At 50.2% G+C, this 27,346-nt stretch overlaps 3 protein-coding genes across 3 annotated transcripts; 1 reads left to right on the top strand and 2 right to left on the bottom strand.

The window, feature by feature from the left end:
- Positions 1 to 2,627: 2,627 nt before the first annotated feature.
- On the top strand, positions 2,628 to 6,811 carry MANEAL (mannosidase endo-alpha like). The gene is made up of 4 exons (XM_033157485.1): positions 2,628 to 3,249; positions 4,238 to 4,347; positions 4,889 to 4,965; positions 5,568 to 6,811. The coding sequence occupies exons 1-4, from the start codon at positions 2,769 to 2,771 to the stop codon at positions 6,202 to 6,204; spliced, it is 1,305 nt and encodes a 434-aa protein (XP_033013376.1). The 5' UTR covers positions 2,628 to 2,768; the 3' UTR covers positions 6,205 to 6,811.
- A 413-nt stretch (positions 6,812 to 7,224) lies between these two features.
- YRDC (yrdC N6-threonylcarbamoyltransferase domain containing) lies at positions 7,225 to 10,254 on the bottom strand. Its single transcript, XM_033157483.1, has 5 exons — positions 10,011 to 10,254; positions 9,504 to 9,618; positions 8,526 to 8,645; positions 8,131 to 8,273; positions 7,225 to 7,809 (listed from the first exon to the last, which is right to left on the bottom strand). Exons 1-5 carry the CDS (start codon positions 10,250 to 10,252, stop codon positions 7,713 to 7,715), a joined length of 717 nt encoding a protein of 238 aa, XP_033013374.1. The 5' UTR covers positions 10,253 to 10,254; the 3' UTR covers positions 7,225 to 7,712.
- Positions 10,255 to 12,173: 1,919 nt separating this feature from the next.
- Positions 12,174 to 26,779, bottom strand: MTF1 (metal regulatory transcription factor 1). The gene is made up of 11 exons (XM_033157482.1): positions 26,624 to 26,779; positions 25,409 to 25,869; positions 22,218 to 22,456; positions 21,549 to 21,680; positions 20,667 to 20,740; positions 20,375 to 20,508; positions 19,121 to 19,198; positions 18,750 to 18,852; positions 17,743 to 18,254; positions 17,493 to 17,556; positions 12,174 to 16,760 (listed from the first exon to the last, which is right to left on the bottom strand). Exons 2-11 carry the CDS (start codon positions 25,817 to 25,819, stop codon positions 16,276 to 16,278), a joined length of 2,232 nt encoding a protein of 743 aa, XP_033013373.1. The 5' UTR covers positions 25,820 to 25,869; positions 26,624 to 26,779; the 3' UTR covers positions 12,174 to 16,275.
- Positions 26,780 to 27,346: the final 567 nt, after the last annotated feature.

Here is a 27,346-nt window from a genome sequence, read left to right as displayed (position 1 = left end):
ACTGGGGGAAAATTATGGAACCAAGGAAGCAATGGCCTGAAAATGTTTGGGAACCACTAATCCGGTGAACCCCCTTCATGGATCACTGCCTTGTCGTGGGTGAAAGAGGAGAGCGCAAAATATGGTCTGAAGCTCAACATCAAAAAAACTAAGATCATGGCCACTGGTCCCATCACCTCCTGGCAAATAGAAGGGGAAGAAATGGAGGCAGTGAGAGATTTCACTTTCTTGGGTTCCATGATCACTGCAGATGGTGACAGCAGTCACGAAATTAGAAGACGCCTGCTTCTTGGGAGAAAAGCAATGACAAACCTAGACAGCATCTTAAAAAGCAGAGACATCACCTTGCCGACAAAGGTCCGTATAGTTAAAGCTATGGTTTTCCCAGTAGTAATGTACGGAAGTGAGAGCTGGACCATAAAGAAGGCTGATCGCCGAAGAATTGATGCTTTTGAATTATGGTGCTGGAGGAGACTCTTGAGAGTCCCATGGACTGCAAGAAGATCAAACCTATCCATTCTCAAAGAAATCAGCCCTGAGTGCTCACTAGAAGGACAGATCCTGAAGTTGAGGCTCCAGTACTTTGGCCACCTCATGAGAAGAGAAGACTCCCTAGAAAAGACCCTGATGTTGGGAAAGATGGAGGGCACAAGGAGAAGGGGACGACAGAGGATGAGATGGTTGGACAGTGTTCTCGAAGCTACTAACATGAGTTTGGCCAAACTGCGAGAGGCAGTGAAGGATAGGCGTGCCTGGCGTGCTCTGGTCCATGGGGTCACGAAGAGTCGGACACGACTGAACGACTGAGCAACAACAATCTGGTGAACTCTGCTTATCATGTAAACTGAGGTCCAGAACTAGAGGAACAATGGAGTAGGCAGAGGATGAGCAACAGTGCCACCCAGCAAGCATTCATCTGGCAGGGACTCCCTTGTGAGAACAGAACAGAGCCCCACCGCATACAGAATGGCAATGGTAAGGCCCAGGTTTCCCTGGCCACCAGCGTCAAAGAGAGCGGCCGGTGAGAGAGACCTGTGCAGAAGATTCCCACTATAGCAGACCTGTATCACAAGATCTGGCAGATGATGCCCTCTCCAATATCATGCAGGGAAACCGATAGGGTGTGTGCCTCCCAGCAGTCCAACTCCAGTTCACTTTCCTCCTCTGGCATTTCCAGTTCTTTGCATGCAATGCAAGGCTGCTAGGGCCCTCATTCAGCTGAGCCCAAGCACCACACCCAGTGATTCATTCCTGGAAAGACCCAGACGGATACCTTGCTCCTCCTCAGCCCAAGCAATTCATATTTCTTCAGAGGACCTAATCACCCCTGGAGTACAGGGAACTCCTCCTTATATGAAGACACTCTCTTCTAGTCTCTTGTAGGGGCAACTAAGGGGGCGGGGGCAACTAGCAGCACTCCTCAGTGATTGAACTGGGTTCCAGTGGCCCTCAAATTAATCTAAGCTGAAGAATAACTATGCAAGAAAGAACCTATGGGCAGACAGTGTTGATATTTTTGTAGAGGGGTCACACATGCTGTTGGCTGGCTGCCCACCAGCAATCCAGCCACTGCATTCTGCATCAACTGGAGCTTTAGGACCAGACTCCAGGTGGTGCCAGAAGGAACAGGCAGCGTCGGACTGTATGCCCACGCAACCGGGAGTGTGCGTGCGGGGCGCCCCCCCGAAGGGCGCGGAGGGCACTCTCCACGCGCCACAGTTCAAGGTTAGGAGTGGGGTGGGGAAGCTGCTTCCTCGCAGCCAAGGGGAGTGGGCGGCAGCCTGACCTGGGGGGCGGAGTTGCACCAGGCACAAGCGCCACAGCCAAGGCGCAGCTCCTTCTGGCAAGGAGCCTGCTGTGGGGGCGACTGTCTGCGCCCCCTCTCAAAATTGCGCCTGGGGCCACGGCCCCCACGGCTCCCCCTCCTCCCACGCTACGCCTATGGAGGAATTTGCTATCCTGCGGTCTGTCAATGCATTGTCCAAGGCAGAGGAGCTCTCCAGCTGCATAATTGACTGGCAATTCTCCACTTGTGTTTTGCTCTCTTAGAATCTCTTGTCTTAGGGCTATCATTTCCCCGATTTTTTTAAGCATGTACCCTCACACCACCTGCTGTTCTTGAGAAGAGCAGGCTGCACCTCTCTCTCGCTTAAGCAGCGCACCCACGTGAATGCAGAAGGCCGAAGTAGGGATAGGGAGCACCTGTCAGCCAACACCACCAAGACTGAGCTAGATGGCTCAACGGCAGAAAGAGGCTTGCTGGGCTCCTCTGACGACTTAGGGCCTGGCACAGGAGCCGAATATGGCTTATACAGTTCTAATGGGTACCCTTGCCTTTCTAATGCAGGGGAGCTCTCTCTTCAGCATTTCCGTCATCGCTGCAATAACCGCCATCAGCCCTACTTTCCGCGGCTCGCCGCCTGCCCGGTCCTCTGCCTCGGGCGCCCTGCCCATCCTTTCGTAAGAAAAGACTCCCGTGCCGGGAATAGGAGCTGCCGTGCCTTGACCCAGGCCCAGCGCAGTCTGGCTGGACAATGAGAGGTTAATGCCGGCCTCCTCCCCCCTCCCCTATGCATGGACTGTACCATCCAACGGCCGGGAGCGGGGGGAAGAGTGCGCGTCGCCCGGCCTGCCGCCCGTTGGGCTCTTCCGCCTGGGAGGGCAGGGCGGGAGGCAGACGGGCCCAAGTGCCGCGCCGGCGCCTCGCCTGGGCCGTTAGCGGGGAGGCTGCCTGCCCGGGCCGGCAGCAGCTGGGGCTCGGGGCAGGGATGGTGCGCCTGCGCCGCCGCGCCTGCCTGGCGCTCTTCCTCTGCGCGCTCTTCGTCCTGGGAGCCCTCCTGGCGCTGCGCACCCTCAAGCCCCCACCCGACGACCCCCGGCGCCGTCGTTTCCCGGGGCCCTGGCCCGAGGAGAAAGAGGCCAAGGAGGCCCCCGCCCGAGCCGACTCCCCCGCGCCCCCGGTCGGGGCGCAGCACCCGCCCGACCGGGACGCCCCGTCCGTCTCATCCTCGCTACACGTCTTCTACTACACGTGGTACGGGACGCCGCGCTTCGACAGCCGCTACCTCCACTGGGACCACGTGATGGTGCCCCACTGGGACCCCAAAATCTCGGCCAGCTACCCGAAAGGCCGCCACAGCCCCCCCGAGGACATCGGAGCCAGCTTCTACCCGGCCCTTGGGCCCTACAGCTCCCGCGACCCGGCCGTCCTGGAGGAGCACATGCGCCAGCTCAGCGCCGCCGCCATCGGTCAGTGAGGGCGCGTCCCCACCCGACCGCGGGGTAGGGGTGCGGAGAGGAATGAGGCCGGGGGAGGGCTGGCGAGGGGCGATCGAGAGACGGAGCACCCCTAACAAGACCCCGACCCCCGCTCAGAAGCTGCCCCTTAAAGCCCCTCGTCGCCCCTTGAATCAGCGGGTGCTGAAATCTCTTGGAGCATCCAAGGACGCAAAATATCCTTCATATCACAGAAGGGAAGCCCAGAGATGCTCCTCAAAGGATAACAGCCTCTCCTGCCAGCAACTGGTCTAGCTTTGGCGGGTGGGAGGTGGGGGGGGGGGTTTGGAAATGCCACATCTGCGCTAGCGGCATCCAAAGCCAAATACCTTTCTTTTTTTCTCTGAGGTTTCCAGGCAACCCTGAGAGGCTGGAGTCTGAAATTTCAGCATCTGGACCTCAGGTGAAATTTCAGCACCGCCTTGTCCCGGACAGCTCCTCCCCCATCACTACTTTTGCTGCAGAGGCCAGATGTCTTGCTATTGGCAGGCACAGAACAAGGGATCAGGAAAGAGAGCCTACCTTCCCACAAGAGCCAATCATATGCCTGTGGGAAACTGCAAGCAGGATTCAGGGGCAACTGCTATACAGGACAACCGCTATAAGCAAGCATTGCTTGCCTCCAGCTGTGATGGCAGAGCATAACGTCCGTGGTTAGCAATCAATAACCTTCTCCCTGAATTTGTCTCAACCTCTTTTAAAGCCATTCAAGCTGGTGGCCATCACTGCATCCTGTGGGAGGGAGTTCCATAGTTTCTATGCGTCAAGTGAAGAAGGGGCAGGTTAGTTCTTTGAGAGGTGGGAGCTGGTAGGTGCAATGGTTTCGACTATCTTTTTGGCCTAGCAGGCTTTCAGCATCCATATTTAAGGGGGGCATCATCATCTTCAGACTGTAAAGCGGCCAGATGTTGAAGGCAGTATTAGCTCCTGTGGGTGGGCACAATCCTCTCTGTCTCTGCAGGAGTCATGGTTCTGTCCTGGTACCCCCCTGGCCTAGCAGACGACAACGGTGAGCCCTCTGAGAGCCTGGTGCCCTTCATATTGGACGCCGCACAGAGATACGCAATCCAGGTGCCTGTTGTTGCCCACTGCTTGGGGCTATTAGGCGAGTTTTATGACAGCTGCTTCCAACTATGTGGCAGCCAGGGTTGGTGGGGGTTCCACTCATGAGCAGTCATCCACAGTGCAAAGGGGAACTACAGTGGGGTCCCTGTTAATTGGTTAGCTTCTCTCTGCTTGAAGCCTTGTAATGGGGTGGGGAAATCTGGAAGCTCATGGAATAAAAATAGTATTACAGAGCCATGCCTACCTGTGACAGTTCAGTCTCTTCTCTCTCCACCCCAAAACTGATTTTGATACATAAGGAGGAACAAAAATGGGGGGAAAGAATGAATCTTACATGGCTGGCGGCTGTCCAACTTCTGTTTAAAAACCTCCAGTGAAGAAGAGTCCACCACCTTCCTTTAACAACTTTTAACTGTTGTGGTGAAGGGATAGGACTAATGTAGGTGGGAGCGGGGATAGAAAATTACTCCTGCAGTTGCTGCTGCCCACTGACTGTGTGGCTGGGGGTGCTGCACAACTGCTGCTGCCCCATGTTCCTTTTCTGCAGGTCACCTTCCACATACAGCCATATAAAGGGCGCGACGACAACACTCTGCACAGCAACGTAAAATATATCATAGACAAGTAAGTACTCAGAGGCCCAAAGATGACAACTGCCAGAGTCCAAATGACATGAAAGTGGCCAATTTGGAAAGCAAAGGGTTAAAAAGATAGGAGAGGCCATTCCTACCCTTGAGAGGCTTGCATAGAACAAAGGGCCACTTTTGCCTGTGTGAAACCCAAGAACTCGGGGCTGAAGATGAGCATTGCTTATTTAATAAATAAAGAGTGTTTCAAGTGTAAGTTTTAAATGCTACTTATTGAATTTGTGGCAATATGCTCTTTTGGCTGGAGAAAAAAAGGCCCTCTCATATAAAAACCTAAAAACCTTCAGATACTGGTGATGCAGTCAGGCTGCTGAGCTGGCTGGAAGGGGGAGAAGGTGGCTTTTTGCTCAGTCTCCCTGTCAAAGGACCCCAGTGCCGGAGCTCAGCTTTCACTGGGTATCTGTTGGCAGACAGACAATCAGAGAAAATGGAAGGAAAGAGGGTATTGATGCAACATTCAGATTAGGGAAAAACCAGGCAACCTGCCTTCTCTGCTAAGACCAGGACCAAGTTTCTCTAGGCTGCTTGTGGACTTATAAGGCCAAATGTGGGGCATTAAACAGCCTGTTATCTTGGCAGGTACGGAACACATGATGCTTTCTACAGATACAAGACCAGCACTGGCCGGAGGCTGCCTTTATTTTATATTTATGACTCGTACCTTACGCCACCCGAAGCATGGGCAAACCTGCTCACCCCTTCCGGCTCCCACTCTCTGCGCAACACCCCCTACGACGCAGTCTTCATCGCCCTGCTGGTGGAGGAGGGGCACAAGCATGACATCCTCTCCGCCGGCTACGACGGGCTCTACACCTACTTTGCCTCCAATGGTTTCTCCTACGGCTCCTCCCACCAGAACTGGAAAGCCATCAAGGCCTTCTGTGACTCCAACAACCTCCTCTTCATCCCCAGCGTGGGCCCTGGTTACATCGACACCAGCATCCGCCCCTGGAACAACCACAACACGCGGAACAGGGTAAATGGCAAGTACTACGAGACGGCTCTGCAGGCAGCCCTCATGGTGCGCCCAGAGATAGTCTCCATCACGTCCTTCAATGAATGGCACGAAGGCACCCAGATTGAGAAGGCCATGCCCAAGAAGACCCTGACCCGGCTCTACTTGGACTACTTGCCCCACCAGCCGGACATGTACCTAGAACTAACCCGTAGGTGGGCAGAGCACTACAGCAAAGAGAAAGAGCAGTGGCTCATGTGAGCAGGCTGCGAAGGGTTGATTCTCATGGGCACGAAGAGGCCCAGAGAGAAGCTGGTAGCCATTCAGGTGGAGGAAGCTGCTCTCAGAGCTGTAAGTTTCTGGAACCTGGGTGAAGAGGGATGAGCTGTGTTTCATGTTGAAATACCTCTTGAGAGGTTTGCTATGCTCCTGCAGGGCAGCACACCAATATACGACTGTGCAAAACTCCCCAGATATAGTTGGGCTAGTGCTCTTGCAATCCTCCTCACTCCAAGCCCTCAGCTTTCCTTAAAAGAATAAATCTCTTTGCCTGCTGCAAGCCAAGAGGACAATTCATTTCAAATCTGAGTTCTGCAGGAGGTGCTAAACTGAACAGCACATTCCTGTTGCTATTCAGTTCCAGGGATATTTATTCCTTCTCTGCCGTCACTGCTACTTAGACCTCTACCCTGTTGCTGCTCCCAGCAAACATAACCTGATGGAGCCCTACCCTTATTAAAAAAAAAAAAAAACCTAGACAATTTGTGTATGCAGGAAAGTTCTCAGAAACCACATGCTGTATTATGTCTTTGGAATCCCAATGATCAGAAATGCACCCAGTCTTGCAATAAAACAAGAACCTCACTGGTGTTGGCATTTATTCCTTCAAGACATGCAGTAAGAACAGAAAAAGTGATGCCCCAGTGACCTAATGGGGCGTGGAGTTTTGGTGTTTGCTTCAAATGGAGATTGCTCCTTAATATCTTGTTGCAGACTTTGTGGAGTGAGTTGTACTCTACTCCAGCCTATGAATAGTTTGGGGGTTGGGCTGGAAAGATGAGCAAGTGTGCTGTTTGGCCCCATGCCTGCAGTTCAGGCAAAGTTACTAAGCGAGCTCTACAGTGGTTGCATGGGGAAAATGAGCTAGATTCTCATTTTGCCATTAATCCTACACCACTGGGATTATCAATACTGTATGTCACCCTCCAATAGGTAACCCACCCCCCACCCCCGTCTTAGAATTCCCCACCCCCCGCATACTAAAGAACATGGAGTCCAACATGCACTAGGTTTCCATTTTAATGATATTGGTCAAAAAGGCAGCCTGTTGCTTGCCCTTCAGTGAATGGTCTGGTCTTCGTTTTCAGTAGAGCTGGGTTCAAGGCAGTTTGGTCCCCCCTGGTCACAGGCAAGCTCCACCTACCAGGGCCCCTCAAAATGCATCTTCCTGCTTTTCTATACACTCCATGATTGTCAGCTGCACTGTCTTGTTCAAGTGCTTCAACCCCTCCAGGCCAAGTGTTCAAAGGATAGAGAGAACAGACTTCCTAAAAGGGATACTTAGGCACAAAAGTGTGTGCCCCTCCCTAAATCCGAAAGGAAATGCCAGGAAGGAGAAAATACTTTGCCCCCAGCAGGGCCAGATCCTTCTGGAGTCACAGAAGTCAACTGGGAAAGGAGGGGAGGCTCCCTTTGCACCCAAGAAGGGCAGAGTTATACTTTCCAGGACAAGGCTCTTGCAAACAGCTTCCTGATATGCCACACACCATTTACTTGCCCAGAGACTGTGTGAGTTTACCACATAGAGGTAGCTCAGCTGTCAGGCCATACTTGACTGCCAGGATCTCAACGGTCTGAATAAGTGCACTGCAAAAAAGAAAAGAAGGAGTAAGATGTCGGGGACAAAATCTGCATTGTATGCACCTTAATATTCTTGAAGGCTAATTTAGCAGCATCTGTGTGTTAAATGCAAAGTCAAAATAGGAAGTTTGACCCAATTCACAAGGCCCTCCACCTGCAGGAGTAAGCAGGTGTGCTTCTGGGAATCATTTGCAGGAGGAGCCTGCCTCCTTTAGGACCACCACCACACACACCCCTGGGGCTAAATAGTTCCATCCTATTCAGAGGAATACAACTCTGCAGCCTACAAATGCCACTCAGGTGGAGAGGAAGCTGTGTGAGGCTTACCATCCTCCCCGGATGATCTTGAACTTTCCAGGAACAGAAAGGTCAATCACAGTAGAGCCTAGGCGTGACTCTGGTCTATGGATGTCCCCAGTGGGGCCCCCATCAATTACAAGTGACAGGTGAGGCCAGAGCTCTTGGAACTCCTGAAATACAAAAGAAGAAGAGCCTAAGAGCTCAGCAGGCTCCTGAGCCAGTGTGCGCCACAAGATGCTAATAGCCAACAGCCACAGAGAAGAGGGTAGCATTAGCTCCTGCTTAGACACACAGTGGCTTTACCCTCTAAGAGGAGCAAGCCAATTAGAACAAAATGGAACGTAATGCCCTTCCCTGGGGAATTGGAGAGCCACACAGGCTCACATTATCATCCCGCCCTGGAGGTTTCAAGCAGCCCTTACCGTGACTGTGAGGGAGCTCGCCCCCTGACTGATGTTTGCACTTGTTAAGGCCAGAGGGCCAGCACACTCCCTGGCCAGCTCCCTGATGAACCAGTGACTGGGGATGCGGACACCAACTAACTGTGACAAAAGTGGGGTGGGGGAGAGGAAGAGATGAATGAGCACCACTACTTACTTTTAGCTTTTATGTATATATAGTTTTAAAAGGCAGGATATTTATACATACATATACAGTATATGCCCCACTTTCCACTGCACATACAGCATTCAGGATACCTTACAGTGAAGTCCAACACAAGTTAAATTCAGTTAAAAAAAAAAACCCCTAAGAGGGCAGGTGTAGCAAGTAACACAAGACGTTCATCTACCAAAACACAGGGAAACCCTTAACACACCAAATTAAATGCCTGCTGGAATAATAATATAAAAAGGCTAGGCAACAGAAAGGGGTATCAACAAATTTCCTAAGGCACAGACACAGAGAAAATTCTAACTAGTCAGGCCTCCACTATCACCAGGTCACGAAGAGCAACCATAGCAGATCTTGTGGGCAGGTTGGTATGGAGATTTCCCCACTCTGCACTGTGAGAAGAACGTCCCACATACATCCCCGCTCATTTGAATAGGACAGGAAGAAGGAATCTGTTGCACTTTTATCCCACCCGTCTCAGAATGCAGCGACCCCTCCCAGGCCACGTAACTTAAGTGAAACTAAAACAGGAAAAGAAGCAGCCATGCTTAGCTTGAGACTTGCAGTCCTGCAATAGCTTTAAAAAAATAATCACAAGGAAAATAAAAATCTCCACTAATATTCCCAACCAATCAGATTTTCCTTTTAGCCTGGAGTGGAGGAAGGTCCACTCTGATGTCAACCTAAGAGCACAAGCACAACACCCAACTGGTAAGCACCCTTCTGGGAAACTGGGAGTTCTCCAAAAGGTAAAAGGGTCTCTATAGAACTTGCTAGGCAAGACTCACTGGGGTGAAGGGGTTCAAGTCTTTGTTGAGGGTGTCCGAGCGCTCCAGGACCAGAGTCACTGGCCCAGGAAGGAGTTCCTGCAACAGCTTGTCAGGCACGCAGACGTTGCAGTACCTACAGAAGGGGAAGGAGGAGAAAGTATGCACAAGGTGAGCCCATCCTCTTATCACACTGCCAAAGGCAAGCAGCAAAACAAAAGGGTGAGCTACCAGACTATTAATTGACTGGAGGCGCTCGTTATTTACTCTGAAGGATATAAAATCAACGCTTGTGTTTTTTTAACTCAAAACGCCACTGGAAATAAAAAAGATTCATCAGCTGATACACCTGAGTGCCCCATCTGAGTGGGGGCCTTGCCTGGGTTTCTGCCTTCCTGGAAGGGGCAGAAGTCGCAGAAGGCCCTATCCACCGACTTTCCTGCTTCGCCGAAGGAAGGAGGAGGAGACGCGGAGGGAAGGCCACCCCCCATTGCAAGACCCCCACTTCCTTGGCCGACCCCGCCGCACCTGTAGACGTGCTCGACGTCGGCGAGGCAGATAGCGAGGGGCTTGCTGGCGGCGCGGCCCTTTAGGCGGTAAACGGCCTCCAGCGCCCGCGAGTCCTGCGCCAGGCAGGCCACGCCGTAGACCGTGTCGGTGGGCAGCGCCACCAGGCCGCCCTCGCGCAGCGCGGACGCCGCCGCCAACAGCGCCGGCTGACAGTCCGGCCCGGAAGCCGGCAGAGGCATCGGCAGGGGGACCCTCGCCATGGCGGAAGGTGCGCCCTCCTCAGAAGCAGCAGCCCCGCCGCAGCCGCGCCAAGGTCTGACCGGGAAGGACGACGACGACGAGGAGGAGCAGCACCAGCAACGCCGGAGCCTCAGACGGAGTAGGAGAGGCGCTCTGTACATGCGCAGAAGGAAGGGCGGCGGCGAAGGCGAAGGGGCCCCTCTCCGGCCAGCGGCTCAGCCAGTCAAGCGAACACGACGACGCTCGCCGCTTTGCCGATCCCTTCCATCCGCCTGGCAATGCCACCCCGCACGGGGATGACACTTCCTGTGTCGGCCATGACGCAACTTCTGCCGGCTATCGGGGCGGAAGGAGTGGCGTCGCCGCCCAGGACAAAGCCAAGTGAGGCGCTAGCCCTAGAGTGTCCCGGGCAAGCACTGCTTCCGCTCCTTACAGGAAGTTTAGGCTCTGCCAATTGCAGACCATAGACGTGTGAAGTGGTAGGTAGACTGACCTCGCCTCGGCTTTCCCATGAGACGGAACAAAATCGAAAATTCTTTCTAGTAGCACCTTAGAGACCAACTGAGTTTGTTCCTGGTATGAGCTTTCGTGTGCATGCACACTTCTTCAGATACACTGAAACAGAAGTATCTGAAGAAGTGTGCATGCACACGAAAGCTCATACCAGGAACAAACTCAGTTGGTCTCTAAGGTGCTACTAGAAAGAATTTTCGATTTTGTTTTGACTATGGCAGACCAACACGGCTACCCACCTGTAACTGGAACCATGAGACGGAGTCCGCCTATGTTTCTCGTTGCCCGAGGCGTGCTAAGGGGCTCGCCACTTTGCGGCTGCGCAGTTGCTTTCTTCCCCTGCTAGCCTGGTGGAACTCCGAGAACCGGACTGGGTTGGGGGGCGACGGAGGCACGACCACTCCCCACACGCGCCATCCTGGACAGAGGGGTGGGTGGGGTGGACGTGCAACCATCTGAGACACACGCGCCGCAAGCGGCCGTTGTAATTAGTAACATAATACGGTAGTTGCTATAAATAAAAGGTGGAGGATGCTCGGTCGGAGCCTAACACCCCAACATTTGCAATTGTGATTAACTATTATTATTAATAGGTGCTAAGAATATAAGTACTGTTGTTATTTATTAATATTATTATTGTTATTAATACAGTTATTAATATAAGTGTCCAAAGGAGAGAGCAGCCAAGCACCTTCCATAAACAAGCAGCATCGGAGGCAGCTGAGAAAAGCGTTTGCCACCTTAGGCTAATCCTAGTGCTTGGGCAAAGCGCCCCTACCCCACCCCGTTTCACCCAGGTTCCTCCTCAGCACTAGTCAACCAGGAGGGAGAGGGTGCTACCACAGAGAAGGCTCCACCCTGTCTCATCGACTGATCAGCTTTGCCCTCACAGGACACACAGTGAAAAGAGCCCATCAAGTCCAGCATCCTCTTCTCACAACGGCCAGCCAGGTGCCTGTTGGAGAAGCCCTCTACAATGCATTACAGTAGCCCAGTCAGCAGCTTTCCAGGGCACGGGGCATTGTGGATGCACTAACCCTGTCCACAAACTAAAGATGGAATACCTCACTTGGGGCAATGTCACTCTTCTGGGTCTTGGGTCAGCTAATTATTGGATTAAATCCCCAGCTACCACTTCTTCCAAAACTCAGCTCAGGCAGAATGGAGCACTGCATTCTTGCCTTCTCCAGTACATTGAAACAACCAGCTGCATTATCCCAAGTCATACTTTTGGTCCATCTAGCTCAATATTGTCTAAGTGGGTCTGTGGAATCTCAGGGAAGCCTTTACTTATCGGTAGCTTCACCTGAAAATACCAGAAATCGAACACCAGGGACCTTCTGCATACAAAGTGTGTGCTCTGTCACTAAGCTAAAACCCGTTGAAAATAATTCCCATCACCTCCAGAAATGATTCCTCCAAAGGCACCAGATTTAAATAAGCATTTAATTAGGATCTCAGTGGTATTAATATTGCTTTCAATTAAAAAATTAATTTCCACTTCCTTGCAGGTATTTCAAAGTACAATATTAATTTTATACAAAATGGAGCAGTTAAGCAAACACAGTTATTTCACATTTTACATTCTTCAAAAATACAAATTCATGTTTATGCTTCTGGGGTTTTGGAGAGGCTCTTCCTTTGGAAGTACTGTACCTGTAACTAACATCTTCACATCACTCAATGCAAGGACATTTGTTCCCATGTTTCAGTTAAATTAAATTTGTTTAAACACAAAACACATACTCCTGAGAGAAACTGGCAACTTCAAATGATCTCTGCTTCACTCCTTGCATAGCTCTGGAGTGGAGCCATAGCAATGCCATATGTTGTTGTGGAGGAAATCCGGGCTAGGAGGGGAGACCCAGAAAGGCACTTTGCAAAAGTTACATGAGAGCCTTTGGGGACCTCCAGTTACACCGCTCTAGGGCACAAGCCCACACCCCATGTGGGAAGGTGGCAGTTATGGGAAAGGGGCTTGAAATTCCCCCTTGTGCAAGGTTTCTCCCCCCCCCCCCACATACCTCTATCTCACACATGCAGTATTAACAGATGGTGACATCTCCCTACCCGCAATGACTGGGAAAGAGGCAGCCTAAACCCTCTCTCAGGTACCCCAGGAACCTTATCTTCTGCCTCCGCCAGAATGAATGGCAGCTCCTTCCCATTTCCCCACAAAAAAGAGCATTTGGAAAGACACAACACTGCAGAGCAAAGGAATGAGTCATTTCTATTAACAGATTGCTGAAGAAGAAAAATTAAAACATCTCCCTGGACTTTACCAGTGAAGTTCATATGAGGGAAACAAAAAGCCAAAACACCCATTTGTTAAGGAAAGTAGAAACTGCATTTCCTTGAAAGTGTCCACTGCATAGAAACAATTTTTGGCCAGCATGCATACGACTAAGAAGACAGTGTGGGCTACACACTGTTTCCACAAACAGACACACACACACACACACACACACCCCTACATAAATATCCAGTTTCCTTGGCATTTCTCAGTGCAGAACCAGAGTCCAAACCTCCAAATGAAACAATGTAAGATGCAAAAAGTTGAAAGGTCAGCCCTCAACCCAGCTACACTGGATGCTTATTTAAACAACAACAATCCAAAACTGGAGACACAATTTCTAAAAGACATAAAGGAGAAATAATACTCTGATAATAGAAAAAGAAAAATCCAGAGTGTGTGATGTTAAAGAGAATAAGCTTTTCCTTCTGTGGTTTTGCAGAGGGTAGCTAGCAGGCAATGCAGCTGCCTCCTTCTGTGTCTCTTATTTCTCAAGAGTAGGTTCTCTCGTTGGCACCTTTAGCATTTTGAATAGCTCACTTCTACAGATCAATCACTAGCAATGTGCTTGAAGAAGGTGCCAGAGGAAAATACCAATCCTTTTTGGGAAATGAAGGGTTTTTCCAGTTCTGCCGTAGAGACCCTTGCAGTGCAGTAAGGCAGGAATGTGACATCCACCCTAGAAGGTGCTACATGCCAATGTAAGGACGGCTTGCATCTGCCTCCCTGCCCTCCACTTCCCTCTCTGGGGCATTCAGAAGATTAGGATGGCAGCTGCGACCCTATGAATGTATCCAACTGTAACCAAAGTCACCTCGGAATGAGTGAGTGACCCAACCTGATTCCATTCAGTTCAGGCTCCTAGTGGAAGTTTTGCATAGACTGGACATTTGCTTAAAGCATGCATAAGAGGGCAGAGCACACAGCTTAGCCAGTTCCCACATCAATTCTGTTAATCTCACACGCACACACATGGACACGCATTGGACGCACACACAGAGCGTACGAGGACGCCACACCTAGCTACACATATTGCACAGAGGTTAAGTGCTCTTTTTGCGTAACCACATTTAACTTTTACTCAGAGGGGGTAAAGGGGGGAAGAACCCTAATAACTTTGTGAAAAGTTATTTACAAAAGAAAATTGCAGCAGTTGGTTTAAAGAGAACTAAAGTGCATTTTAGAGCCCAGCATGTTAGTGTCATTGGAGGAGCCCCAGCAAAATGTTTCCTTCTCTAGACTCCAGCAGTAGCAGCAGCTTCCAGCAAATGCAGCAGACTCCACCCCCAGTAGGGTCTCTATAGGGGTCAGAAATAAGTCCTCGGTTGCTCCCTGGTTCCTTCGCCTGACCAAGCCACCCAACCCTGAGCCTCCCTGCAGGCCTGGAAGTCACAGAGGGTCAACAGCCCAGGGGTTGAGCTGTGCAAAGCCCAGTTCTTGACTGCCCAGCCTGGCACCCTCCCCACACCTGAATATGGGGTACCTCGGGCTCTGCAACCCTCATCAGCACAGGAAGAGGAGGGAAGGGATTCAAAAGGCTCCAGTCTGTATGGTCAATTTAACAACAACAACAGCAACAAAACAACAACAAAACAATAAATAAATAAAGGAACAGAATCCCAAGGGCTGTCCTGTTCACCACCACCGTTTGCAGCCCTCCCAGAGACACCCAAGCAGGGCAGCAGTGCCAGACCAAGTTTGCCTAAAGCGGCCTGCAAGCCTAAAGGCTGCTGTCACAGGCAGCTCTCCAGGCTCTGCTCACCCAAGTCCCCAGCTGTTTGCTAAAGTGAGAAGCCCTGCAAAGAGTACCAAGTCCCGCCACACCTGGAGCTCTAGGACAAACAATCTCCTATGCCCTATAGCCAAGAGGCAGCAGGCCAACCAACTGTTGCAGCCAAAAGATCTCCAGCCCAAGGACAGTCTCTGCCCTGCTACTGCCTAGGGGGGTGCTTGAGAGCAGATGATCCTTCTGCTACCCATCAACACACCTAAGCCTGCCCTTGAGACTAGGAGGCCAGGTGGGCTACTCACACACCTTCAACAGTTGTGGAGAAGAGGAGATTTCAGCAGAGGTAGCTTGTCACTGAAGCTAGACAAACACACACTCAAGTCCCTTCTTCTCCGCAACTCCTGTTGGTGTTCCTGTCCAGCCTGCCATCAGCCCACAGCCATTGTCTGCCAGGCAAATATTCTGCCTACATGATGAATGAAGTGTCCCTTAAACACAAGGAGGCTGGCTACCAAACAGAAGAACACTATGAATGGCATCTATTTTTTAAAAGTAACAATGGCATATAAATAAAACATTTCCAAGGTGACTTATTGAAACCTTAGAGGCTTTTGGAGGGAGGGGCAGTCTGTGTTAGGATTTTACCCTGAGTAAGTTAGAAGAAAGGATGCCCCATCCAATGCACAGGTTGAGGGCAGGACTGGGAAGGCTGAACAGCGAAGAGGAAACCTTGGGGGTGGGGACCGGAGGGTTGGGAGGACTGGCCAGCTTCGCACCAGCACTTTCATGACATGACGCAGCCATGAGACATTCAGGGCATGGGCTTTGCCAGAACTAGCTGGGTGGGTCCTAAGTGGCAGAAGCAGCCCCTCATTGCTAGCTGAGTCTTCTACAGGCACCTCTGCCAATCCACCTTTGCAAAGGCCTGACAAGCTTCCACAGGGGCATTTTCAGCCCCAGAAGCTGCTGTGCTGGGTGACTGTTTCTGATCAAGCTGCAACAGTGCAAATTCTCTCAGCCCCTGAACTTGTGCAAACCCCCAAGCAGCCCACCTGGAGAGAGGCAGCAGCACTCGCCTTTCCAAGCAGGTAATCTGTCAAAAGATGTGGGAACCACAGGGCCCCTACTCTGGAGCAAGCCGACTGAGTTACATGTGCAAACTCTGGAGAGATGATGAAGAAGATGATGATGATGTGCCTGGCCTGCATTTCAGCACACAAGTTTCCCCGCCCACCACTTTGCCAAAGTGCAGCTGCCTCTACAGCAAGAGATCGCCTTGCAGTCTTCCTCCTCCCTCACAAACATTTCTTCTCTCTCCCCCTCCCCCCATAATAGTGCACACTTAGTAGCAAAGGCACCCCCAAGGAGCTGTAACAAGAACCTCCTGTGCCCCTGGCAAGGTGCAACCAGAGAGCAGCCGGCCCTCAAAACTCGCTCAGAGTGACTGATGCTTGGGTTCATGTCACAACAAGCCAACGTAATAAAGAGACAGGACTGCCTTCGCCTTTTCACTTGAGGAAGCTGCCACCACGAACTCCGCCCAGGGCAAGCTCCTCCTCCCCTTGTAGCAGGGCTTCAATTGGAATCAGTGGGGAGGAGGCAGAGGCGGAGGCAGAAGCCTCGGGGCTCCGGAGAGAGAGGAAGTCCGAGACATCCATGGCACTTAGGGAGTGGTTCTGTGAGTCTGAGGGGTTCCCTGCCAGAGTGCTTTGCTCGCAAGGAGGCAACGTGGAAGAGAGGGTGGTGGCGGCAACAGCAGCAGCAGCAGAGGAGGTGCTGGCAGCCAAGTTGATGGGAAAGGGTTGAGGCAGAGGCCCTGGTGCTGCCGCAGGAGGCTCCCCTGATGCCTTGGAGTCCTGTGAGGAGCAATTCTGCTTCTTGCTGCTGGCTTTGTCCTTGGCTGAGTCCCGGCAGGCACACTGGCACTGACAGGCTTCCTCCTGCTTGATGATGATCACGGGCACACTCAGGCCAATCTGCTGCACAGAGCTCCCTGGAGACAAACAACAATCAGTTCAGAGGCACCAGTACTCCCCTGTGCCTGTCCGTCTGTACCTCTCAGGGCTTCCCAACAGAAATGCAAATGGGAAGAAATGCACATTTTGCCACCCACCACTGCTGCCAGCCTGTTCTCACATGACATGATTCCACCACATACCCTCTCCCTCTGCATGCCTGACATCAGGTGCAAAGCTTGGGTGCTGCTGGGGTCAAGTATGCCCATCCCTGGCCTGAGGCCAAGGCAACAGAAAGTAGCTCAGGAGATGGAACAAAAGTGGAGGAATCAGAAACCAAACAGGGTGAGACAGACATTTGGCCAATAGTTTTATGAAGCATGTACATGGCTGGTTTTATTTGCTTTCTGCAATATTTTAACAATGCTAACAATGATTTATATGATTTATTCACAAAGAATAAATAAATTGGAAATAATATGACAGAAGGACGTACTCAGGTCAAGTACATGGGAAGGTTGTGGATTTCCCTTGATTTCACTCACTGGAAGAAGTGGAGGGAAGCAGATGCCCTGGGGTGAAGATTTATCCCTCACTGAGTGCTAATACACCCCAAAGAAGAAAGCTAATGGCAAGTTGCTCAACGGCCCCCTCCTTGGTGGGTCCTCCTTGCCTGCCTGACATGACACAAGCCCCAGCCCATTCAGCATCTGCCCTTGTGAGTGTCAGTGATGAAAGGGAAGACCGTGATCCTTATATGTGTCACTTACCTGCATTACCAGCAACAGGAAGGGCAGTGGTAAAGAAGACCTTCTCCAGCACTGGAGCCTGTGGCTTTGGCATAAGGAAAGAAAAAAGGCTTTTGAAAGCAAGGGCTAAGTCCAGAAATCAACAAATAGTATACCAGTACCCCAGCCCACTCTGGATAAAGTGCAGTACCAGCTCTGCCCCACCTGCTGAAGCCCTCAATCCCTCTTCATAGCACATTCTGGGCTGGAGCATGGGATTCAGGTCACTCACCATTTGTTCTTGGTTCTGGGAGGTCCTGCTGGCACCATTCAAAATCCACTGGAGATTTTGCTCTCCCATGACAATGCTGGACTGCAGAATGGCTGCACTTTGTGATGGGGTGATGGTGATGGTTGGGCTGCCAGCCAGCACAGAGTTCCCTCCAATAGGCACAGTCTGAACCCCACTGGGGAGGACCTCAGCAACACTCGGTGCTGCTGCTGGGACGGGGGGATTCCCAACAGGCTGCGGAGGTGCCTGAATGTGCTGTAGGAAGTCCTGGGGGTTGGGTGCAAAGAGTGTGCTATTAGGAGCAGGCACTTCTGGAGACTGGAGGACAGCGGAAGGGGTTCCATAGGCTGCTTGCTGAGTGCCAGTGGAGGCAGGAAGCAGTGCTGGGGGGGAAGGCTCAGAGATGCCAAGCTGAAGAACAAGTGGCAGAGACAAAGGAGCAGCTTCTCCGAGGGGTGGCTGGGTGGCAGGGGCTGGGTCTGCATCACCACCAAAATCTTTAACCAAGGCGTCTGCCAAAAGAGAAGCATAGGGTGAGAAAACTCTAGTAGGATCCTGAAAAGCACTTCATGCAGGATCCCAGCTGTGCCCAGGCAGAAACAGCACCAGCTTTTATATCAAGAAGGTCCATGGCATTTGCAAAAGGGAGGCCCCACTGGCCATACACTGATCTTGCTATCTGAGCTCTGGTGAGACTCGTGGAAGCCACGGACAGCAAACGTTATATAGTCACTGCATTTTTATTCAATGCAGTCCATCTCAGGCTTCCTCAAACAGGCTAATTCCCTTTGGGCCTTTCTTCTCCCACCCAGGGCTACTAGAGTGTGTTTTTCTTCATTAGCTTTGCTCTGTGAATTATAGTGTAATTCCCACCAACCATACACCCCTGCACACCTGACACCAAAAACCTACTGAACTGATTTGGGGGCAGTTCACTAAGTTCTCTGTGCTGTCCAAGATTAATAATGATCTATGGAGCAAATGAAAGAGAAGATGCAGACTTGTACCTGTGTGCTGAGAGTCTTCCTGATTTACAGGAGGCTCCGGACTCTGGAACATGGACTCAAAAATGCTTGCTGGTGAGATTGTACTCAGGTCTTGTCCATGCATCTGGGGAAAGGAGGGAGCAGTGAGGCATGCAAAGTCAGCTGGTCTGTGGTTGAGCCTGGTGGCGATGCTACCAATACACTCAGCCTGCATTGCTCAGAGCAGACATCCCTGAAACACCTGGCTCAGGAAGATACAAGAAGCCTGCTTGCTTCCAGCCACACCACAGAAGTCCACCACAGGAATGGGGGAAGTTGAGCTCTTTACAAAATGGCAGAAGGCTGTTTCTATGACCCACACTGTCCACTATGCTGTCAGAAGAGATACTTACTGGATTTGAATTATCCCGCAGTTCTGAATCTGTGGACATGAGGCTCAAGTCACTGAGACAGAGTGAGTGGTTTGTATCCTGCAGAGGTGGAAAGGAAGCCTACATTAAGCAATGCAGCGGTTGCAACTATGAGCTTGGTTAGCACCACAATGCCAGTCTTTTCAAGAGCACCAGTCCTTGACTTAAGAACAGTGAGGGTGATCAGAGACTTTGGCCCAAATACATTTTCTATCTCTTTCTTTAAAAATGTTATGTGAAACATCACAGATCACTCACTGAGAAAGGCAGCTGGTAGCAGAAGGAAACTACAACAAATGCCATTCATCTCCAAGGATTCACAAAGGCCCTCACTATGGCAGTTGGGATCATAGAATCATAGAGTTGGAAGAGACCACAAGGGCCATCCAGTCCAACCCCCTGCCAAGCAGGAAACACCATCAAAGCATTCGACAGATGGCTGTCAAGCCTCTGCTTAAAGACCTCCAAAGAAGGAGACTCCACCACACAGATGACACAGGAAAAGAGGAAACTGCCTTGTACTGAGCTAGGAATAGTTCAGCACTGTCTACGTGGCTAACAGTGACTCTCTGGGATTACAGACGGGGGCTTTTCTGACACTGTCCCTACAAGTCTGAGCTACTTATCTGTGCCCATCTTTGATGACCTGCCCCTCCTATTTCTTAGATATGCCTTTTCATTTTTTTTAACTCCTTACAAAGATTGTTGTGCAGCTGCATTCATTTTCTTAGAGGTTTCCCATTTCTCTGTCTCACTGGGATTTTTTGTGATTCTGCTCCCTTTTCAGGAATTCTAACCCTTCTTGAGCTACTTTCCCCCATCAGTTTCTCTAGTCTGCATTTATATTCAGTTTCCCTATCTAGCATTTCTTTGAATCTAATAAATCAGCATTCCTGAAATCCATTACACATCTAACTAGGCTCATCTTTAGCCTTCCATAAGAACAAGAACTCCAGCTTTACGATCATAGGATTAGCATAAAAACAGCTTTTACAGATACGGACAGTGTTGCTCATATCAAGCCATCAATCTCTTTCAGTGGCAGAGAGTTCCATAGCACAGTGCACTGTGTGAAAAAAGATTACCTTTCTGCATGCCACAATCTGTAATTTCACCTGCAAAGGTACCAAAGGAGCTGGATTCCACAAATCCTGGATACTGACAGGCACTCACCAAGGCACACCATGATATCTAGTGCTCCAATAATGACATTTTCTCTGAGAAAAAAGCACCCACCTCAGAGATGCTGTTGTTGGACAGCATAGCATAGGAGGGCCCCTTCTCGTGTCCCTTCATGTGACTCTTGAGGCTATATTGTGTGCTGAAAGTCTTCTCGCAGCCATTACTGGGACAGAAGAAAGGTCTTTCACCTACAACAGCAAAAATCTATGTATTTGTACACATCCAACACCCTCTGGGTTCCTTGTTGCTCAGCAGCTCCAGGATCTCTCATCCATGAGGCCACATCTAGGCTGCAGCTGCTTAGCATTAAGGAAGCAGGAAAGAGATTCAGTAGACCCAGCCTTACCGGTGTGGGTCCTGACATGCGTCTTCAGGTGGTGGCTTGCAGCAAAGGCTTTTCCACAGCCATCATGATCACACCTACAGGAGAGGAATGGAGAAATCAGGGAGGAGCTTCATGCAGAAACCAGTTCCAATCACACCTCTTGCTTCCCAGCAGCCTCAGGCCATGCATTAATCTGCACACAGGGTAGTGGAAAGTTCTGCAGAATGGAAGCCATGCTCTTGAACATGGTATTATAACTTAGGGAAGACTTAAAGAGAGCAAGCAGAACATCTGCCAATGCAGTCTCACAATCCCACTGAGACGGAGCTCAGTGGTTGACCAGGGCACCATCAGCATGGGACAGGGCTCCTGGGTCTTTGAGGACCTGCAATTAGAGAAAACCCTTTCTCCAGTGACTTCTCCCACCACTGCAGTACTGGGACTGCTGATGAAATTCTCCCTCCTAAGTAGCAAAGTGGTGGGGTGGGGACCCCCAGGTTTTGCTACATTACAACTCTCCTCACCTGACCCTTGGCCACACAAGCTGGGGCTGGTGGAAGTGGGAGTCCAACAACATCTAGAGGGCCACCAGTTCCCCACATGTGGACTACAACCACAGGGCAACAAAAATACTGGGTGGATGATGATGTATTTGAAAGGCTATATGGGTCCTGCCAGACACACAGGACATTCACTAGAGGTGGACCCAGGGCGAGAAAGCCTCAAGACCAACACTTTGTAGGTCAGAGAGGAGTCAAAAGCCACGTGGCTCAAGAGTAAGAGTCCAACCCCCCCCCCCCATGTAGGGCCAGAGAGGAAGCTAGGAGAAACCAGGCCTGTTCTACAGCACAGGGCTTGACAAAGAACCCAGGATTCACTAGGGTATGCAGCCAGGTGGCTCACCTGAATGGCTTCTCTCCGGTGTGGGTCCGAATGTGTTTCCGCAGGTCACTGAGTGTGGTGAAGTACTTGCTGCAACCCTCTGATTCACAGTTAAATGTTTTTCCCGTGTGAAGCCTTTGGTGGGCTTTTAACCTACAAGAAGGAAAGAAGTGGGCTCCGGTACCACAGGCCTCTTTCTTCTGAATTGAACTGAACAACAAGGGAGGCACAGGGAAACAGCAGCTTCTGTCTGAGAAGCAAAATCGGCCCACCTTCCCGGCAGTCAAGTAGGCTCCTCTCCAAAACCCTTGCAGCCAGCTTAGAACAGCAGCCACTCAATTGGAAACTAGACTTTGAGAAATAAACTTCAGAGGAGCTAACCAGAACTGGTGTGTGTGTGAGAGAGATTTCTGCAAGGAAAAGAGTATTTCCCCCAGGAAAGATGTTTCACTTAATGCATGGGTGGCTAACTTGCATGTTCCTTTCTGGATGTTGCTGGGCTACAACTCTCATCATCCCTGAACTTTGGCCATACTGGGGCTTACTTGGAGTTGGACGTCCAACAACATTCGGAGAGCCACAACTTAGTTGCCCTTGGCTTAACATTGTGGTTACATCTTTGACATTTCATGTGTGTGTATAATAAGGCACTGTCTTGAGAGAGGGAGGAGGAAACGCTCCTACTCTTACCTGTACAGTGTATTGAAGGCTTTTTCACAACCCTGGACATCACACTCAAAAGGTTTCTCCTTGGTGTGGACTCGAACATGGATTTTGAGACTATAGGATGTTAGGAAGGCCTTTCCACACCCCTCTTGGTTGCACACAAAGGTGTACTCCCCGCGGTGTGTCTTCTGGTGGGTGCGCAGGTTACCTGCGGTGCTGTAGGTACGAGGGCAGCCCTCAAACGTGCACTGGTAACGTTTCACCTGCCAGAAACATGATGTACTTTAAGTCTCCATACTTGATCAAAGAATCGTAAAGGGTTCCACTGTTAACTTCAAGAGCTGCCATAAAACAGCTCTGCTAGATCAGGCCAAAGGCCCATCATGAATACTGGCTGCAAAAAAAGACCCTGTAGGGGAAGGTTTTAAAGATGTTCCCCCTATAGGTAAAAAAAAGAAAGCATGCAAAATGTATCAAAAATGAGAAAGAGAAGGAAAGCTAGTTATAAGAAGAAAACAAATGAACATCGGGGATTATGTAGAGTGTGTGTTTGCGCATGCAAAATTTTGGAACCTAAAAAGACTCCTGAAATGGTTACAGATGGTTAAAATTATTAGAAAACAGACTAGAGGTTCCTTCCTTTGAGAGGCTTAAGGCAGAGAAGTGCATCCCCCAATTTCCTGCAAAGCACTCCCCAACTCCCTCTTCACAGATGATGTTGCTGCTACTCCTTCTGGTTGAGCTGCTATCACTCCCTTGTGGGCTGTGCTGTTTCCAATGAGAGAAGACCCTGCTATGCTGTTTCCACAGTTTTCCCTTTCTCAGAGGACCCTGGATTGTTGCCTGTGCTTGAGGTTCAGGTATTTCATTCAGCTCTTCAGACTTTGCCCAGTTTTGTGCCACTTACAAACAGGCACAACCACAGAATGTAATATTTCTGGATACCTGAAGGGTCAGAGACCTTTTTTGGCAACTGATGCAACGTGACTAATTTCAGTGGCTTAACTTGGTTTTTTGCAAAGGCTGCCATGTGTGCTCCTGTACTCCCACTGCCAGCTGTGGGGTTGATGACCAGAAGACTTTGTGGTTCTGGCCAGGTTCCCAAAGCAGTCAGCAGCACAACTTGCAAAGGAAGCTCCCTTTGGCACAGGGTGCACTTGTTCTCCATGTGCAGGTCTGAGCTGGTTGGCAACAGAATGTGCAAATTAATTGTGCACATGACTCTTCTGTGCCACACAGGAGCACATGAGACTCTGACAAAGGGGCATACACATAAAATCAAGTTTCCCATTGATACTAATTCATATATTTCCCAAACAGTGACTTCTAAGTTATGTTAATTTACAACTAAACAAAGTATTATTCACAATGGGGTCGGTGAGGAAAACCTGTGTGAGGAAAACAGCAGCCAGCCTGCTCAATGGCCAGGGGTGACATGGGAGTTGGGAGAGGGCCCTGTCATAATCAAATGTGAACAGTAGTTTTTCTTCAGGATAAGTTATTAAATGCTGCCCCCCTTCTGTAATTCTCAGACATACACAAATATGTATTCTTCCTCCATCATTTCCAAAGCAGCTGCTTTCAATTATCATCTGAACTTAAGGCAATAGACTTGAACAGGGGTAGGCAACTTAAGGCCCGGGGGCCGGATACGGCCCAATCGGCTTCTCAATCTGGCCCACACATGGTCCGGGAATCAGCGTGTTTTTACATGAGTAGAATGTGTCCTTTTATTTAAAATGCATCTCTGGGTTATTTGTGGGGCATAGGAATTTGTTAAAAAAAAATCCAAAATATTGTCCAGCCCACCACATGGCCTGAGGGAAATGTTGCTGACCCCTGGACAAGAAGCTCCTGGCGGATTTTGTCCTCCATAAGAGCAGCAGAAAGAGATAGTTATTCTATTATACCTGAAGTTAAGTCAGTCTCAATATTCCTAATTTTTTTTGAGAAGGCAAAAGGTATATCAAAGGAACTTTCAGCCCTTCTCTAAATCTGCAGAAGTACTGGGCTTATATACGGCTGAAGTCATCAAACCACACTGTGGCAGTCATATTGAAACCAAAAGAGCAGCTTTAAGATCTGCAGACTTAAAACTGCAACCTACGATTTCAAAGGGCCAGAAACAATATGCTAAACCCACTTTCTCAGGATTCCGTTTGTGCAAAGTTTAAATCTACTTCCTTATAAGAGAAGTTCTACTTCTCCTTTACATTTTTGGGTACAGCAGTGGATGTCTTGCCTTGGTAACTGTCTTGATGAGAGCCAATAAACTGAAGCGCAATCCAGATAAGACTGATGCACCATTAGTGGGTGGTTCCCTTGACTGGATGTATGAGAACTGATTTAAATGCCAGGCAAAAACAATTCTTTTTCACTAGGACTTTGGCTCTTAATTATCTGTGGCCTTGAGTGGGTGTAATGTTTAAATCCTGCTTTTAAAAAATAGGGTTTTTTGTGAGTCATTCCAAGATTTAAGTCAAGAAGTATCTCTTAGCTGCCTCTCCAAAACATACACCCTCCTGCTAATCCATAAATCAAAACTGAGACAGTTCGGAGCTACTCTCTGTTACTGTCTGTCTCACCTATGCACAGGGTTAACTATACATTATTACAGGATGTGGCACTCAGCGCAAACCTGAATAATGTATATTGGTCATAGATTTTTCTTTTTCTATCCTAGTGCAGAACCTTTTATTTAAAAAAATCACACATGGCACACACAGCCCTAGCGATAATGTTTTACTATTGTGAAAACTCCCAAGACAGGGTGTATAGCATGAAAAAGTAGCAAAAGCTTCCCTTCAACCATGCACTGCTTAGTATGGAAAGTAGGCAAGTCTATATGCCTGCTATAGAAGGGAAACCACTGCTCTCTCTCACCCCCAAAACCTGAGAAGCTCTGCTCACCCTTTTCCTAAAGATACTTGGAAGTGTAACAGTGCATTTTTGTATTATATAAACCTGACTTGAAGGGCAACATGTGAAAACATCCAAGATCAGCTTAGGCACGGCTTCTCTGACACAAGTGTGGGAAACGGCCAGACACTACAGAATCAGGAAATTTGTTTTCTTGGGCGTTTTCTGATGATGATGTTTCAAAAAATGACCCCGTGAGTTTTAAATGCAACACAAAGAGCAATACAAGTTTCCATACAGCTATATGACAGGCCTCCGGATAGAGGAGCAGGATTAGATTAGAATCTGCTACTTACTTCTTTCAGTTTTGTCTCAGGACACTCTGACTGCAAAGTAAGGGTGGCTCCTTCAATGTTTCGTGGCATAGGAGTTGAGCCAGGATTGATCGTCAGATGAATCTGGTCCGGAGAAATAATGTGCTGAACATAACCCTGGGACATTCCTTCATGGTCAGCTATCAAAGGAAACCTGTCCTCATGACCATCAGGTAAAAAAGGCAAGTGATCCCCACACTGCCCTTCATCCTCCTCGTCCTCCAATGGCCCCCGGTCTTGTTCAATGAGGACTGTTGTTCTGTCATACACAGTCCTGGATGAGGATGGGACAAGGCCATTCTTGTCCACAAACCACAACAGTTTATCATCCTGGGCCAAGTCATCTTCCTCCACTTTGTAATAGATGACATTCTCAGGACTGTTTTCCCCCATGGTTTAGTGGCATTCCAGAAGGGTCACAGAATGAACATAAGACAGCTCACCTGTAAAAAGATCACATGGAACAGGGTAGTCAGTATTACAGTTTTCCATTTGACACCCAATTTACTGTCTTAGGATTCCTTTATTTCACATAGTTGTTTCAGTTCTTCATGCCTTACAAGGTTTTTAAAGTGCAGTGATGTCAGTGCCCTTCTATTTTCTACAGATAACTCCATGCAGAAGGCTCAATTGAGTCAAAATGTGTCGTGCTAGTGTCACAAAAAATCATGCATCTTTTAAGTCTTACTTCTCCCTCTCTTCCCCGCCCCCGCCCTAGCATTGGAGACTTGCTGGCTTTTGCATGGCTCCTTCTGGCATTTTAAGGAGACAAGCCACGGATATATGTGTATATACATAGACTGCTTGTAAATTCTGCAAATGTCCCAGCCGAAAGGCTACATTATATGGGTCACTCTTTCGGTCACCAGGCTGGCTGACGAATCGCCCCTCCCCGCTTAATACTGAAAGAGTCGCAGGAGGAGGAGGAGGAGGCTGAAGAGAGCCTCAGCTGAAGGAGGGCTCTGTCGCCCCAACAAGCTCCGCTTCGACAATCCCAAGGAGCTGCTGCCGCCGCCGTGCCCGTGGGGAAAGGAGATCGCGGCCCCGCTTCGCCGCCACCCCCGACAGTGACCCACGAGTTGCCGCGAGAGGGCGGCTCTCTGACAGGGAGGAGGAGGATAGGGCCAGCCTCGGGGCAGCCCGAGCACCAGGCTCGTTTCGCTCCAGGGCCGCCTGTCCGCCCCGCGCGCATCTTACCGGCCGCGTCCAGCTCCAGGCCCAGCCCGGCCCGTGTCAGTGCCATGGCGCCTGCCCGGCTGCCACGCGCAGCCCGAGCGCCAGCACTAGCTCGCTCGCTCGCTTGCCCGCCCGTCAGTCCGCTCGGCTCGCTCGGTCCGTCCGTCCGAGGTTTCCTCAGACATTCGCGCTTCCGCTTCCGAGCAGCGCGGGGCAGGCCGGGAAAGCACCTCTTCCGGCCACGCCCCCTCCTACCACAGATGGAGAAAGGCTAGAGCGGTGTGTCGGTGGTGTGTACTCGGGTGGGAGGGAGGGACGGATGCCTTCAAACCCGCAAGGAGTCGGAGCGTCGGCGAGGCGGATCTTCATTGCAGGGCTGTTGTGAATCATCCGAGAGCCGACCTTGCTGCCTCCCTCCCCTCAAGGGAGAGCGAAAAGCCTCTTCTGGGACCGAGTCCAGGCTGCATCTGTTTTGCGGGAAGTGGACGGGAAGATGCTGGGGGCAGGAGACAGGACGCAGCGCGCAGCTGGAGTTGAAACGGTTTTACCCACCCAAAAAAGGCTCGGGACTCGGGCGGCTTGGAAAGAGGGCGAGGGAATGCACTGGAAAAGAGTGGCGTGGATGAGAAGTGTTTTAAAAGCCTGAAGAACGCAGGACGAATTGCTCCTTGGGATATCTATTTTTATAGACCTCTTATTTCATTTAAAAACAATAATAATGTCAAAGCAGTTTATATAAGCACC

The sequence above is a fragment of the Lacerta agilis genome, chromosome 8 (genome assembly GCF_009819535.1).
Source record: "Lacerta agilis isolate rLacAgi1 chromosome 8, rLacAgi1.pri, whole genome shotgun sequence".
NCBI lineage: Eukaryota > Metazoa > Chordata > Lepidosauria > Squamata > Lacertidae > Lacerta > Lacerta agilis.
Note: the sequence above shows the minus strand (reverse complement) of the source record. Positions and strands in the feature narration are given on the sequence as shown.

Bases quoted from the DNA above. Each gene is read 5' to 3' on its own strand.
- MANEAL (XM_033157485.1), top strand. From the start codon at position 2,769: ATGGTGCGCCTGCGCCGCCGCGCCTGCCTGGCGCTCTTCCTCTGCGCG. The intron at 4,348-4,888 runs GTGCCTGTTGTT...CCTTTTCTGCAG, and splicing joins CACAGAGATACGCAATCCAG to GTCACCTTCCACATACAGCC. The intron at 4,966-5,567 runs GTAAGTACTCAG...TTATCTTGGCAG, and splicing joins GTAAAATATATCATAGACAA to GTACGGAACACATGATGCTT.
- YRDC (XM_033157483.1), bottom strand. From the start codon at position 10,252: ATGGCGAGGGTCCCCCTGCCGATGCCTCTGCCGGCTTCCGGGCCGGAC. The intron at 8,274-8,525 runs GTAAGGGCTGCT...TTTGTATTTCAG, and splicing joins CGAGCTCCCTCACAGTCACG to GAGTTCCAAGAGCTCTGGCC. The intron at 7,810-8,130 runs GTAAGCCTCACA...TCTTTTTTGCAG, and splicing joins AAGATCATCCGGGGAGGATG to TGCACTTATTCAGACCGTTG.
- MTF1 (XM_033157482.1), bottom strand. From the start codon at position 25,819: ATGGGGGAAAACAGTCCTGAGAATGTCATCTATTACAAAGTGGAGGAA. The intron at 18,255-18,749 runs GTACAAGTCTGC...CTCTTTTGGCAG, and splicing joins GGAAGACTCTCAGCACACAG to ACGCCTTGGTTAAAGATTTT. The intron at 16,761-17,492 runs GTAAGTGACACA...GTTTGTCTCCAG, and splicing joins TCCTGTTGCTGGTAATGCAG to GGAGCTCTGTGCAGCAGATT.